At 41.9% G+C, this 15,763-nt stretch overlaps 1 protein-coding gene across 13 annotated transcripts in view; it reads right to left on the bottom strand.

Moving 5' to 3' along the window:
- The window catches only part of SDCCAG8 (SHH signaling and ciliogenesis regulator SDCCAG8), a 229,160-nt gene that overhangs the window by 81,302 nt on the left and 132,095 nt on the right, over positions 1–15,763 (bottom strand). For all 13 annotated transcript variants that reach the window (XM_082702251.1, XM_082702254.1, XM_082702244.1 and 10 more), the window contains 2 exons: positions 2,546–2,673; positions 375–483 (listed from right to left, as the gene is read on the bottom strand). In XM_082702251.1, the coding sequence (XP_082558377.1) occupies positions 375–483; positions 2,546–2,673 (237 nt within the window). The remainder of the gene's footprint in view (positions 1–374; positions 484–2,545; positions 2,674–15,763) is intronic.

Genomic DNA, 15,763 nt, shown 5'->3' with positions numbered 1-15,763 from the left:
TCACTCATTCATGGAAATAACCTAATTAGGAAATGTGCAGAAAGTAATTCACAAAGATCCCAATCGATGTATTTTTAAAAAGAGCAGTGTACCTACAAAATGAATGACAGTTGTTCTAATAAAACAAATCAATTTTAGGAGAATGAAAGGATGGTTTGGTTTTACTTCCTGTCTATATGGACACTTTAGAAATGTGTGTATTAAGAAATTGTCCATTCAGAGGAAATATTTTCACAGGAAATACATCAACACATATCTAATGTCAATATCAGCCTGAAACAGTGGAAATGCTGTTTTTTTTTTTTAAGAAAAAAGTGACAGTATTCACACAAACAGTGCTCAGTATTGTATAAGTATTGTATAATATTACCCACCTGCTTTTTGTAGAGATTTGTTCCAGTTTCTTGGCTAATGTACAGCACTCTTCCTTTAACTTTATCAAAAATGTATTCTGGGAGGTCAGCAATGAATACTGTTCATTTTCTAGAAATAACAATAAAGCCCCCACCAATGTAAGATGTTTATGGTTGTAACTCTGGAAGGCTTCCTACGTAGACCAGTCAAAGTGCTAAGACCACTACCTATTTCCTATAAGCCACTAGGTCAATTTCAGTGTCCTCAAAGTCAAGGACCACTCACCTGGCAAGACACTAAATTTGGGAGGCATTAATTTTTCTAATAATTACACCCCGGAAACAGTTTGAATCATACCAGCTTGGGGGAACGTTTCAACGTGTCGATAAAGTGTCAGATTATGTCAAGTGGAGCCGTGGATGCTTATGTCTTTGTAATATGCACGATATTGTATTTTTATTTTGACAATTTCACTATAAACAGTGTCAAGAATGATCACAACTAGATAATTCGCAACTTTAAAATAACAGAGGAACTCTCTTCTATACTGTAATTCCTGCTTTATGTCTCGTATTTGCCCACATATATCTCACTATCCCCACCTCTTGTATATGCTTCTTTCATTATTAAGGAAAAATAACAAAATTTTCCCTAGAAGTTGGATTTCATTGTCAACAGTACGAGTATCACTGAAGATCTGGTCAGGGAATTGAAGAGAGCGTGGGATTTTTGTGCAAAATAAAAGGAGTGTTCTTAAGCTGGTCTTAGCCGTTAAATTCTCTCACGCAGCACTTAGAGATTCTGCCCAAGACTCCTTGATCACTAGAATCCTGCAAGCGGGAGGGGCAAACACTAATTTTTCCTGGAATTTCCTCCTCTTACTTTTAGTGGAAAAACACCTCCTGAGTCTGGGAAAATGCAGGAGGGTATCATGTGGGTCAGTATGACATTTGCCTCTTTATGAGCAAACGGATGACTTTACGGAGGTTATGTTACCATTTCTCACCTATAGGATGAGCACTCGCTTTTTTACCCTGTCATCAAATACAGCGTTCACGAGATCATGTGAAAATTATCTTTATGTGTCAGGCTTTCTTTCTGATTTCAGCCACTGACTGGCAAAAAAGCATAGAGCCTACAAAGCAAAATAAATCAAGGCACTAGAAATTAAGCAACACTTTTCTGGAAGAGGCAGGATCAATTAAACTTTTGTTTTAATAGGACAATCAGCTCAGAGTATGCGGTGTGGAATTATAATGACTGACGCAGTCTTGTTTTGACTCACACTGTCTGTGAACACACAACTCGAAAGTGAAAGGAGCTACAGAACACTCCAGCTGAACGCATCAAACTGCCTGCTTCGAACAAAAGTGCATTTTACTTTCAAATGAAAGGTGAAGAGTTACTGGCCAACTCCGTCTGCGAAACAGCACCGATGTGATGAAAGATGGCGATTTTTAGCCAAGCTGCCAGCTGTGGTCAATGCCTTGTATTAGTGAATTTTCACAGCAGTTTGAGAACTTGAAGAATGCAAAGGATTAAACATCACTCTAGATTGGGCTGGGGGAGGTGGGGAAATCATACAAATGCTAAAAATGTTCGAAGCTGCAAAGATTAAATAAAGGAACATATCAATTTGGAGCCACTGAATTACATCCAGCTGCGACAGTGAATTAAGAACCGATTAATGGCTAAAGCTTTTCTCCAGTTTGGATGCTGAAGCAAACTCATTAGGCTTTTAGAGGAGCTATAATGTGTGTACTGTGGGAACTGTTCAATGCTATTCAGGAGACTCTAACTGTAAGCTCAGAGCATTTCCCGCAGAGCTTCTGATGCTATTTTTTTATATAACATGTGTGCCTGAAAACCCAGCCAAAAACAAGCCCTTTGTTTTTCTACTTTGTTGTGGTCTCTCTCAGCTTTACGTTTCTTGAACACAGGTAAATAAACTCATAATCCAGATGGTGCAACAGATGTGAGAGCAGCACTCTGAAATCAACAGACAGTGGGCAATACTTTCCATTTTCTCTTTTAAACGCTAACTAATATGTAATTCGGAATCTCCGGTGTAGTTAGCATCTGCTCCCTTCGGCCAGCCAAAGGTTACAGGTGTTCCTGATGTCATTTCACAGTAAGGCGTGGGCCTGGCTTGTGAGCCAGTGCCCAGGCTCTAATCTCTCCTACCACCTACCAGTTCTGTCGTGCTGGGCCTCCATTTGCTGTATCTTCTGTGTCAGCTCCTGCTCTCTTTGCTGGGCCTGAAGGGCTTGGGCCCTTGCTTCGTTGCTGAAGCTCTGCTGAATGCTATCTTTTTCCAGTCTACAAAGCAGAGAGGAGACAGACAGAAATGTCATCTACACACGCACTGAGCCTCACCATTTCCCCTACAGACCACGGAGAGCTGAACGCAGTAAACTGTGAAGCAGAAGATAACAATCTTTGTCAGACCCCCTGTTCCCCTACCCTTCCACCGTCCCAGCTCCCTCTCCCCTCCCCCCAACCCCCCATCTCCCCCCCACCCTGGCCCCCTGGGGGAGGAGAGCCAAAGGGCCTTTCATGCTGTGTTTAATACATGCCATAAATCGAAACAGATTCCAGGATACAACTTCCAAAAATCAAGAAATCGTGATATCCGAATACTAGTATTTCGTAACCTGAAAACACAAACTTCCTTTTCAGTAAGACTGTCAACGTTCTGGGCCACCATTCCGTGTTTTAACTTTTGAACGGTCCATACTTCCTACAGATCTTGCAGTCCTACGAACGGCACGGTTCAATACACCACAACTTAAATTTTTGAAACTCAGCTTTGTAGACCACCTCTGCTTTTCCTCCCCAACTTAAAATGGAATCTCAGATAGAGTCTAGGGAATCCTATCCAGGAGCAGGGAAATGGTTCTGCATTTTTCGTTAAACGTTTTCACATATTAGGCCACGTAATGGGAACAGAAATATGACTACGAGAACAAGTAACTTCCCCCAGCACTTCCTAATGAAGACCCCTTTTGGTTCACACTGAAGCAAGTTTGCAGGATGAGAATATTCCATAGTCCAAGACAATGTCGTACCCGTGGTGATGGGATTACTGACCCAGTGAGATGGGTTATTCCGCTTCTAAAGTGTTTCCTAAAGACAGAAACTGAACAATTAGAAGACAGGACCACACCTCTGACAGCGCCACTGACCCCCCCCACACACACACATTAGGTTGGTTCCTTATACTCTAAACACAGGTAAGTGAAATGAGGTCCTTTAATTAACTGACTTAGTTATTTCTAACTCCTATCTCCTTGTGGGCATTTCTCATCCGTGCTGTTTTAGTTTACTAATTGAGATATTTACTGCCTTGCCTTTGCCAAACTAAAAATAAACAATTCCATAAAGCTATCACTAGTCGTCTACATACCGCTGTGGAGCGTCGATTCATTGGCTTCTAATTATAAAGCAACATAAGGAAAGTCTGTATTGAAACTGGTCAACGCATGCGGTAATGTTGTAGTATAAAAGTTCAGGAGGAATCTATACCCATACCTCACTCAACCGGAACATCAGGAGTCCACGCTAAATGGGAAATAAGGTCCCTTCTGGTGCATCTAATAACAGCCCCCCTTGGACCTGCTCCAAGGTCTTCCCTCACACTCAGTTCCAAACCGGTATATTGCAACAAACAGATACACTAGGCCACTTTTTGCCTTCCCAGTCACACCATGCATCTTCTGCCCATGGACCACTGCATATGTCTCTCTGTTTTCCTGGGATGGCGCCCCCCTGCGTCCTGTTCCTCCCCTGCATCCCTTGCCCACCCCTGTCCCTCTGCTCAGTGAACACTACTCCTTTAAGGTCTGCTCAAAATTCTCCCCTCTCCATCCATTCTCTCCGAAATTAAGTATTCCTTCCTCGGTGACCTTAATATATGTTGTAAATGAATACGTCCCACTACGATGGCGTTAGTCACACTTGACTTACTGCTTCTTGTCATCTCTGTCTCTCTAAATCCGGAGCCCGGCTCAGGACTGGCACACCAGCAGCGGGCAGTGAAGGCTTAATGAATGAATAGATGTTCTTAGACCCTTGCCCTGGGGGAAGGGAACATGCTGTCTTTACCGAGGCTGGGGAATCTGCTCAAGGCTGGAATGAGGAGGCAAAAACTTTTCAGACATGACAAAGAGCAGAGTGCCTGGAAGAGAGTGGTTCTAGTGGCTTCGCCAGCTAGAGACCCTGCTGTGCAAGGAATCAGCCTAAAAAGAGCACTGTGGACTCTTCCACTGAGGGACCACCCCGAGGTCAGACCCCTGGTTACAGGCAGGGAGATGTGAGGCTCTGAGACCACTAATAACCAGGTAGCTGGACAGTGCACTGCTCAAAACCAGCATCCACTGGAGAGTGAAAAGGAGCGCTACTGATAATCACGCCAGGACAAGAGCCGTAATTGGGGCCACCCTTTGCAAACCAGGGCTATGGTTCTCTTACATAAAGGGGTTGCCAGTCTCAACGTCAATTTTTAGCATGCGAAGTTGCCTCATAACTGATATTCTAAATTGACTATGGAAAAAAATAACCATCGTTATCGTAGTTTTCCTTATAAAATAAGACAATTTAAAAGAATGCATACTGAGAAGGCTAGGTGATCCATCATGATCCTGGGGTCCTGGGATGGAGCCCTACCTTGGGCTCCCTGCTCACCAGGAAGCCTGCTTCTCCCTCTCCCTCTGTTCCCCACCCCCCGACCCAACTTGTATACAAGCTCTCTCTCAAATACCTAAATAAAATCTAAAAAAACCCCAATACTATACCAACGAATGTTGTATCATACACCAAGTTTTGTTTCTTGAGTGCTTCTCCAATTTTTATTCTATTTAAGAAACATGTTGTTTTGTAATTTTTAATTGAGGTATAATTGACATATATTAGTTTCCGGTGTACAACACAATGGCTCGATATCTGTACAAGTATGAATGATCACCAGTAGTCCAGTTAACATTGTTTTCACTGCACAAAGACACGGCATAGCTTGCCTTTCCTCTTCCCTCCCTCTAGCCCCCTTTCCTTCTGTGTCGCCTTCTCCCTTCGCAGGTTCCTTCTGACATAGTAGGCTTTTTATAAAACCTTAGAATGTTAGAACTGAAAGGGAATCTCAGATCTGTTTAATCAAATCCTCTCACATTACAGCTGAGAGAAGCCACAGGCTCGAAGGTCACATTGTAAGTGATGTGAAGGCAGAGGAGGGATTTGAAATATTCTGATCTAGGGAAACCTATTTTATGGCGCTCTAGAGGCAATGCAATGGTGGATCGAAAGAATTCATAAAAACCACTTATGTATCCAAGGGAGGGATTAGAGAAGAACCCAATTCAATTCGTTTAATATTTATCATAACTCTTATTATGTGAAAGGCACTCCGCTAGGCGCTGGGTCAAACAGATAAATATGGCAGAGCTCTTGTTCCCGACAGGGACTTCAAAATGGCTAAAACCGGAAGCAGACGGTGGAACACACCAAAAGAAATCTACAAGGGGGAAAGCTACCGAAGCAAAGAAAATGAGAGGCCAGTGCCAGCTGGGTAGGAGAGCGTCAGGAAGGGTGGCTGTACCAGTCTCCCCCACCTGGGTTTCTTTCAGCTCACACTCAGAACACTGACGATCTCGCTTCATCAAACTTGTAGTTAGCCGTCTTTGATCAACTGGGATAAAAGCGATGGCAGTAAGGAAGAATTTCTTGGTTGTGGTTAAAACAGGGCTGAAAGAGTTAGCCATAATAGCTAAAAGCTGGAAACAATCTAAATGCCCACTAACAGCTAACTGGTTAAACTGGTGGTATCGCCTTGTGGGGCTACTGGGACTTGTAGGAATAAAAAGGAATAGCTACTGTAAGTAGCACACACGGGTGAGCCTCAAAGGCAGGATGCTTCGTTAAAGAAGCCAGACCTGAAAACATATTGTATGATTTCATTTACATGACATTCTAGAAAAGTAAACACTAGAGCCGTAGGACCTAAGAACAGGGGGTGTGTGTGAGGGAACAAAGGGGCGTGAGGGACATTTAGGGCTGACAGAAGTGTTCTGTGACAAGATTATGATGGTTTCACCTCTGTATATATTTGTCCAAATATTTTTTCTTGCACACCTACAACTGGTGATTTTTATTATATTTAAATTGACCTCCATAGAGCTGATTTTAAAAAGGAGCAAAGGCAGTAGAATAGGAACATCTACCGTCGTCTCCAAGTGACTCACCATCCCCAGTGGCCATATGTGGGCATGTCCACGTTTTCTTGATGACAGTCAATAGTTAAAGGAAGTACACAAGCACTGGACAGTCCTCGAACATGGACTAAGTACACAGAGAGGTATTGTCACTCCTTTTTTCCAATGACAGTTTTGGCTCATTATATTCTCTAAAAATGTCTGCAATGATATTTACCATCCCATTAAAGAAATGGACTGAAGAATTCACTCTATGTTTTTGATCCTCAAATTTTTGTATCATTTATTATTTTAAATCCTGCTATTTCTAAAATGTTCACGTCACAGCAAAAATGACTTATTAGATTTTTTAAAGGACATTCTAAATTTTATAGCAACATTGAAGGATTAAAAGTTTCTGATGATCTGGGGCACCTGGGTGGCTCAGTGGGTTAAGCCTCTGCCTTTGGCTCAGGTCATGATCTCAGGGTCCTGGGATGGAGCCCCGCATCGGGCTCTCTGCTCAGTGGGGAGCCTGCTTCCTCCTCTCTCTCTGCCTGCCTCTCTACCTACTTGTGATCTCTGTCTGTCAAATAAATAAATAAAATCTTTAAAAAAAAGTTTCTGATGATCCTAAAGTTCATCAATGAGTCTAGGACAGAAATGATGAAGGCTTCAAGTATAACATGAGCATGGGGCCTATAGCGGTGGTGATTTGAGGCACCAATCCCATATGCCATGATTCTAGTTACCTTTTCACTAGGGCTGCAGTTGGAGTATTAAACATACAACCCTTTTGGTGAAATGGTGTTTCCCTTCCAAAGTACAATACCCAGAGCTCCGTGACAGTAGAATACTGGTATGACAAAATTATGAGGCATAACATGCTTACCAGCTGAGAGCCATTCTTGATGGTATTATAGAGAAAAGCAGCAGGAAGGTAGGGGTATCATTGTGAGTTAAGACACATGATGTCCATGTGTCCCAACACTGGCGATATTCTCTTTGATCATTTGGTTAATGTCATTGCTGTGCTATTAACATGTTTAATAACTGATCCCCAGAGGGGGGAAACTGCTTATTTGCAGTGTTTACCAATTTTCAGTGTAAATGCTTCTATCACGGCCTGTTTCAAGTTACCAATGTAACATCAGAGAACAAGGAGTTAGGAAGAAATACACACAGTTGGCTTTCACAAGCCGGTGTGAGCCAATCCTGGCACAACACTGGTTAGGTGGCCTCTCCCAAGCTTCTCCACTATAAAGCTATTATTTCCCTCTTTGTAACTCAGAGGTAATTTGTTGGGAGATGCTAAGACCATGTAAATAATTACCCTATTCCTCATTAAATTCTCATCTATGAGTTTTATATCCAATGGTGACTCTTCTACTCTAACATTCTTTCTCACTTATTAGTTGACATTGTGCTGTAAGAACGGGCTTTCCTTTCTCTCCCATTATTAATTCATTGATATTAGCATGGAGTCATGGATTCTTTTTTTACTCAGCGGGCTATAATCTATTGTGGTCTTTTTTTTTTTTTTTTTTTGGTTCAACTCATCCTAGATTTGGCCAGTGCGAACCCCTTCAAGCTGTTTCCTATATCTCTATTATCCCTATGAACTTCTTGGCTTTCAACCCCCACCAAGATGTTTCAGGCTCCCAAGTCTTGGGATCAGCCTTTTGTCCAAGGAACTCTTCTGCCTTTTAGTGGAGAATAGTATTTAGAAACCAAGATCTATCATCATGTGGTATACACTGCTACCAAGAAGTCTGCTCCTAGGTCACCTTAGTAGACAGGACCAGGATGGGAATATACATATAAATGTGTAAATATATAAGTATTTTTCCAATTAGTATATGTTTATATACATATACAATTAGTGTATGTATATGGCCATATACAATTAGTATATGTTTATACTAATAGTACATGTACATTCACACCAATCTCTCCAATTCTGATCCAACAACATAGGTAGAACCTAGTTCCCCTCTTTCCATCACTATAACTTTCCTCCTCAACAGTGAGAAACGTGGCTCCCATTGTCTTCAACATGTTTACTCTTTTGTTCAATCTTACACAATATACACAGAAAGTACTTTCAGAATTGCTGATCTACTACAGAAAGCATATCTACTGTTGGGGCGCCTGGGTGGCTCAGTGGGTTAAGCCGCTGCCTTTGGCTCAGGTCATGATCTCAGGGTCCTGGGATCGAGCCCCGCATCGGGCTCTCTGCTCAGCAGGGGGCCTGCTTCCCTTCCTCTCTCTCTGCCTGCCTCTCTGCCTACTTGTGATCTCTGCCTGTCAAATAAATTAATAAAATCTTAAAAAAAAGAAAAAAAGAAAAAAAGAAAGCATATCTACTGTGAGCTAGAATTAAATATTTGCTTACAGTTTTGGTTGCTTTATGGTTTTTTTTTTAATTTTTATTTTTACTTATTTATTCAGCTTTACACAAATGCATACACACCAGTTTCAGTTGATTTCCTCTGTTCTGGGAAAATTACATCTTAAGGAGCAATAGAATACAGTAGAAAACACATAGCTACAGTGTCGAAAAATGGCATTCACTTTCTTATTACCTGTGTGGCCATGGACAAGTAACTTTATTTAATCTTGGGGTTCTTCATTCAAATAGGGCAGAAAAAAATCCTACCTTAAAGGATTAATAATTTTAGTAAGTTATTATTTATTAATGCTTACCACAGGCTAAGCTCTTCACAGTTACCCTTTCATTTAATCCTCATACCAATCCTCTGAGGTAGATTCTCTTATTGTCCTTACTTTATAAATGAAGAAACCAAAGGCCAAGAAAGGTAATGTTACTTGTTCAGAATCTCTTAGTTATTAAGGGGCAGAACCAGGAAATCCAGGCCGACCTGACTCTCAAGTCCACAGCACAAATCCTTATGCTTCGCTCTCCAGTTCATTAGGGGGCGCAGAGAAATGAGAGAAGGCTAAAAGGACAACAAGATCTTTGAAATAATTAGATTATCCCTAAGTGTGTGTCTTCTAATACCTATATATCCACCTGGACAGCCGAATTCCAAGATGTCCCTTCTCCTTCTCCATTTGTCCCATATGTTATTGGGTCACTTCCTCCTACAGTGACACTGTCAGTTAGTTGTTCCTCCTTAATGAAATTCATTGGCCTTAACAAAGCACTGAAAGGAGGGCACCTGGGTGGCTCAGTTATCTGCTTTGGGCTCGGGTCATGATCCCAGGGTCCTGGGGTTGAGCCCCGCATAGGGCTCCCAGCTCAGCGGGAAGCCTGCTTTTCTCTCTCCCACTCCCCTCTGCTAGTGTTCCCTCTCTCGCTGTGTCTCTCTCTCTGTCAAATAATAAATAAAATCTTAAAAAAAAAAAAAAAGGTATTGAAAGGTGTACAACTACGTCTCTGGCCTCAACCTGGCCACAAAATCCTAGAAGATAAGACACGTATATCTTATCTGGAAGGTAAGTACCTAAAAAAATAGAGACCTTGGTTTTGCTCACTAATTTATCCCAAGAGCCTGGAATGATGCCTGGGATATAGCTGTGTGGTCAACAGATATTTGATGAATGAATAAATGAATGAATCAACAAATGAATGAACAAATGAACAAATGAATGAATGACCAACTCTAGGAGATGGAAAGTACCAAGTCTCCACACAGGTTTAAGTTTCCTCCTGTCTACTGATCAGAAAATCCCTACTCTGGCCAACAATTCGATTCAGTTTTACACTGGTATGGACAATAACAAAATAAAAACAGTAAAATTAGTAGACAACATGATGTCTTCCATGTTTGACAAGAACACAAAATCCTGTACTTGTTCACTGCTAACAGGGGCTATGTTCTCCGGTCTGAGCAAACGTAGAAATACTAGGATAGAACAAAACAGGATAAAAAAAATACAAGAGGAGTAGTTTTCAGTAACCCCTACTTCCTCAAGTACGCAAAAATCCCCTAATGGCATCATACATATTTCCTAGAGTAAATTATTTCTATTTTCTTCACTGCAAAGTGTGTCAGAATTTTAAGTACAATGTTGAAAGATGAGTTATCAGATTAGAACATGAGTCACTTCTAGGAAAGGAAGCAGAAACAGAAAGGAGATCGTCTTTCAAAGGAATAAACACAAAGGAAATAATTAACAAAAACAGCCCTAAAAATAATCTGCTCTCCAAAAGTGTTCTTTTACAGTATCTCCAAAATAACTTGAAAGCTCTAACCATCAAGCAAAGGAGGCCATGCTTGACGAGATACTGCCTGCTTCCACGAGCGCGACTCGCATTTACTTCAGACAAAACCACGGACTCTTACCAACTCAGGGTCCTCCCCGTATCTGTGCTTTCTGTTTTGCAAAGAACATTCCAATGCATTGACCTCTCTACTCCTCATAACAATTCCGGAAGGCAGGGAGATGGAACAGTTAACCTTGCTTGACATTTCTGGACAACTCTCAAGCCCAGAGAATTCAGAGATGTGCTCAATGGCACACAGAGTGCAGAGCTAGAACTGACACCTGTCATCTGGCTTCAAGTTCAGGGCACTTCCATTCCATGGCATTGCCTCACATGAGAGGTTCGGTCAGACTCCTACTGTTCATCCATTCAACAAACACTTAAACACCTCTTCTGAGCCACGCACAGACCACCACCGTGCCTTCAGAATTCATGGTGAAGGAAACAGACAAAAAAGAAGAACTGAAATAGAATGGGAAATAAACAGGAAAATAGGGCCAAAGGCCTGCTATCGTACAGGAAGATAGACCAGGAGAGGCGAGGTACAGTCAGGGAGGATCTTAGGAAGCAGAAATATGAGAGCCTGAAAATGAGTTGTAATTAAGCCATCCAAAGAATGAGAAGAATTTTGCTAACAAGTGAAGTGGACAGCATGTGCAAAGATTCGGGGAGGAGCGATAACCCAGGTGCCTCTGGAACATTGCGCACAGCCTTGGCACCACCAGAGAGTGGTACAGACACGTTCAGGGCAGCAGCGAGTTGCTGGTAGAGAGAGGCTGGAGAAAGAAGACACTGAAGATGTAGGCAGGAGCCAGAACACGCAGCTATTTTTAAGGACTTCATCCTGAGGGAAGTAGGGAGCCAACGTAGGGTTTTAAGCAGGGGAGTGTTGTGATCACACTCATGCTTCAGAAAGATCACTCTGGCTGCAGTGTGGGGAACAGATGGGGAAGGGACAACATTAGAAGCAGGGAGAGCACTTATTACTACAGCAATAGCAAGAGCAATTTCTGAAGTCGTTTCCTAGACATGGTAGCTACCGTAGGTAGACGCTGACACTGTACCACCACCAAATGCACATTCCAGCGGTTTTCACCCTTAAAACATCTCAGAGCTCAGAGGTCTCTCATGCATAAGTGATCTAAGTCTCTCCTCGTTCACGACACCATGGGCCCAGTTCACTAGACCAAAGAATAAAAACAAATATGCTACTGCAGAAAATAAATTAGATCATGAATTTGCCTTTGCATCTTCCTATTGTCAAAACATCCACGTTTTCCATCTCTGACCTTCAATGCAAACTGATCAATTTGGCCCACCCCTGCCTTTCCTCCCCCACAAATGTCAGTGTATCTACGTAGTCCCCATAATGCATCCTTCTGACGAGTAACTTCAGATGGGACATCAGTAGGATCCATGTATATGTTGTAACAACTTTTCCGTAACCTGTTAATGGACGTGGCATCATTATCAAGCTGTGATACCTTTGAAACTTATTTCTCAGATCCATTATTAAATGGGCAATGTGTTGGCTGCTTCGTGGCTACTAAATTTATTAAGGAATAGGCTGTAATAGCAAGAAGTACAGTTATTAAATACACTTTATCACACCGGATTTCCCACGTCTGATAGAGTCATGCTTCATTTATCTGGGATGTTGGGAGGTTAGACGTTCCACCTGGAAGGATTTTTCCAGGCAGCAGACCCACAGAAATCTGACCACTTACAGTAGAAAGATGTCTAAAATATATACTAATTACGGCTCTGCTCCCTTGAGCAAACTATACCGAATATAATGGACTCCACCTGATAGTCAAGGTCATAATGTCCAATGAGGAAGGCTGCCTGCTGCTGCTGTTGCCCTTGCTGGGAAGCTCTTGGGCTCACTGCTCAGCCTTGTACCTTCAGGTGCCCAGCACCAGCGACTGGAAACAGAAGGCACTTTGTTGTTCCAAAGCTGCTGCATGAAAATCTCAGATGCTGTTCTAAAGATCCAGGGAGCAAATGGAATGATGATCTGCTCCTTCTAATTTTTCTAATTTCTAATTTCTGATTTTTTGCATCGGTCGTCTTGTAAGAGTTGCTGCCATGCTTTTTTGGTTTTGTTTTGTTTTGTTTCTTAGAAGTACTTTTTAATTTATATCTCCATTTATAGCTATGGGTCAAATGGTTGCATTTACCAGAAATCTGAGGAAGCTGATAAACGCTGTAATAAAGACAGTGGAGTTTTCATTGTTACTGAAGTGCAGTGTTTTTGGTCAAACACCCAGTATGTTTGTACCTATGAATTAGGGTTGCGTTCGACTGACTAACCTTGACTTAGTAACAAAAATATAGTTCATTCGTTTTTTTAAACTTGATTGAGAGCTGCATAAACTTTCCATAATTCTGCATGGGATTCTGGAGCTGGAAAGCACAATTATATTTACAGAAGAGAAAACTGACTGGGGCCCAAGTGTTCGGATTCCCGTTCCAATGTTACCCCTCACCCCCTTTCAAATTAGGGAAGCATGTTTCTGCCACGGGACTGAGGTCATTTTCCTCATAAAAACATTTTCCCTTGGAGTCATTTTATGATTTAACGTGATTTCTATTTGGCTTGGAACATGGGCTTACAACTACTCTTACCTACCTTTGTAAGGTTCCTTCTCCTAAGAAGCCTGGGTGTGTGTTGGGTTTTCTTCTTTTGTGGCCACCGGGAGGCCACAGCATTCCCCATCCCCGCGGCTGCAGAACTGCTGTTTCTGTTCCCGAAGACCTGCTTCTACCTCTATTCTAACTCTATATTCGGATGCATTTCTACAGGGTAGCCTGTTCTGAGTGTACCCAAAACAGGCGAATTCATGACCTGAGGAAAGGAATCAAAGCAACTAAAATCCTGATGGGCCCCTGAAAGCGGCATTGTGCCCTTGGTCTTGAGGCCTCAGTGCGGAAGCCCACTGCCAGCAGGGCCGGGTCACGTATCTGCACACAGGAGCCCAAGGTTAAGAGCTCAGACCCTGGTGTCAGCTGAATCTAGCACCAGAGTCCCAGCCTGTTCACTGACTAGCCATGCCCCCCAAGCAAGTCACTTACCCTATGACTCCGTTTTCTTAAATGTGCGATAGGGTTAATAATGTACCTCTCCTTCGGAATACCAGGACGTTGTATGTAAAATATACTTAATATAGCACGGGCATATCATGTGTTCAGAAATATTAATCGGTACCACTATGATTCTCATTATTATTTGCTAGAAGACAACTAATCAAAGGGTAACGATCCACACGATTATCTCAAAGACTCACAAGCTGGAAGAAAGAATAAAAAAATTTCCTCACCAAAAATATGTCCTTAATTTCCTGATAAAAGCCATATGGGAGAAGTGGTATTGTACAGCGGATATGAATTGGGGCTTTGAACACACACAGACTAGATCTGGGCCCTGACCCGCCAGCCACTTGCTGTGTGCCGTTGGAAGGGACCTCGGTCTAAGGTCATTTTCTCATTTAGTGAAACGATGTTGTCTGAATCCATCAGACAATCTATATAAAGCAACCAGCAACATCCGGCCCAGAACACTATTTGACGAAGGTCTACATGCAACTAATGGCCTGGCATCTAGTTATTTCATTGTCAAGTTTATTTGCAACAGCTGTAAGGTGTAAAGGCACAGGTGGGTCCCTAAGACAAGGAGAACTGACGCCCGGGGTTGCTGGGCCAGCTCGGAGCTCAGCTGCTCTGCAAAGAATGACCAGTAAATGGCAGCTTCCTCTTTCCTCCTCCCCCGCCTGCTCCAAGTGGCAGTTCTGCAGAAAAGGACTAATCAAAGACGGGCCTGGCTACTGACTCCAAAATTACTGAAAAAGTTGACATGATTTTCTTGTTTTTATAGAATGATTCCAGCTCTTGTAGAAATAGAATTCAGGGTTTATGCTCAGGAGAAACCAACTGCATCCAGACTGGCTGCTGAGCAGAAGCTGGGGGTAGTGAACACAAGAGCCTAGGGCTGCCACGGTTCTAATGCAGCCACTGACCACACGTGGCTGCCGCTACCTGACACGTGGCTGGGCTGAATTGAGAGGCGTTGTCGGTGTAAATAATACACACCAGGCTGGGGAGACTTAGGAAAAAAAAAAAAAAAAGCAGCAAAAAAAAACAAACAAACAAAAAAACAAAACCAAAACTCATTAATTTATACTGATTACATGCTGAAATGATACCACATTCTGTGTTGGGTTATAAACTATTGGAATTAACTTCACCTGTTTCTTTTCATCTTTTAAAATGCGGCTATTTGTAAGTTTTTCATTAAATACGCGGCTTGTGTGTTGTGGCTCTCCCTGTATTTCCATTGGACAGTGTGGGTTTGAGCATAACTCCTTTGTCTACTTCCTCAGAGCAGAGAGTCATTTTCAATCCTCATGGGCCACCAATCGATTAGGTTTTTGTTGCCAAAACCTGCTAACTTTAAGTGCTTCATGAAGACATCAAATCTCATAATTTTTTATAAAAAGCAAAAGCTATGAAAATAATATATACCTTTTTACGTTAACAAATTTCTCACTTAAGTCGGCCAGTCACCACTGCTTGAAAGGAGAAACAAAGGAGAATTCTGATACAAAATGAAGAACAGCCAATGCTGAAGCAGTTACCATATTACACAAACGTAAGCAAAATAAACGCTTTAAAAAAAAAATCAGATCTGGTTTGAAGCACCTCCCCAAATACATATGCATAATGAAAATTAAATTATAAAGCCTGGTAAAAAGTATTCCACACAGCCAAGTTGGCAAATTACAGAAAAATATCATTATGAACATGCATTAGGTCTCCTAATAAGTAAATGTGCGTACAGTTGGAAAATCTTCAGCATTTAATAGTCTTTCTGTAATTGTTAAATGGCAATAACAGATTCCCTAAGAGAATTTTCCTCCTGAAATCTGGAGGTAATCTCCTAAAATCTAAAATTTTTCCTAAAAAAAATCTGTTCCCAACAGATTTTTGAATCTCCAAT

The sequence above is a fragment of the Mustela nivalis genome (genome assembly GCF_964662115.1).
Source record: "Mustela nivalis genome assembly, chromosome: 16".
In the NCBI taxonomy this organism is placed as follows: Eukaryota; Metazoa; Chordata; class Mammalia; order Carnivora; family Mustelidae; genus Mustela; species Mustela nivalis.
Note: the sequence above shows the minus strand (reverse complement) of the source record. Positions and strands in the feature narration are given on the sequence as shown.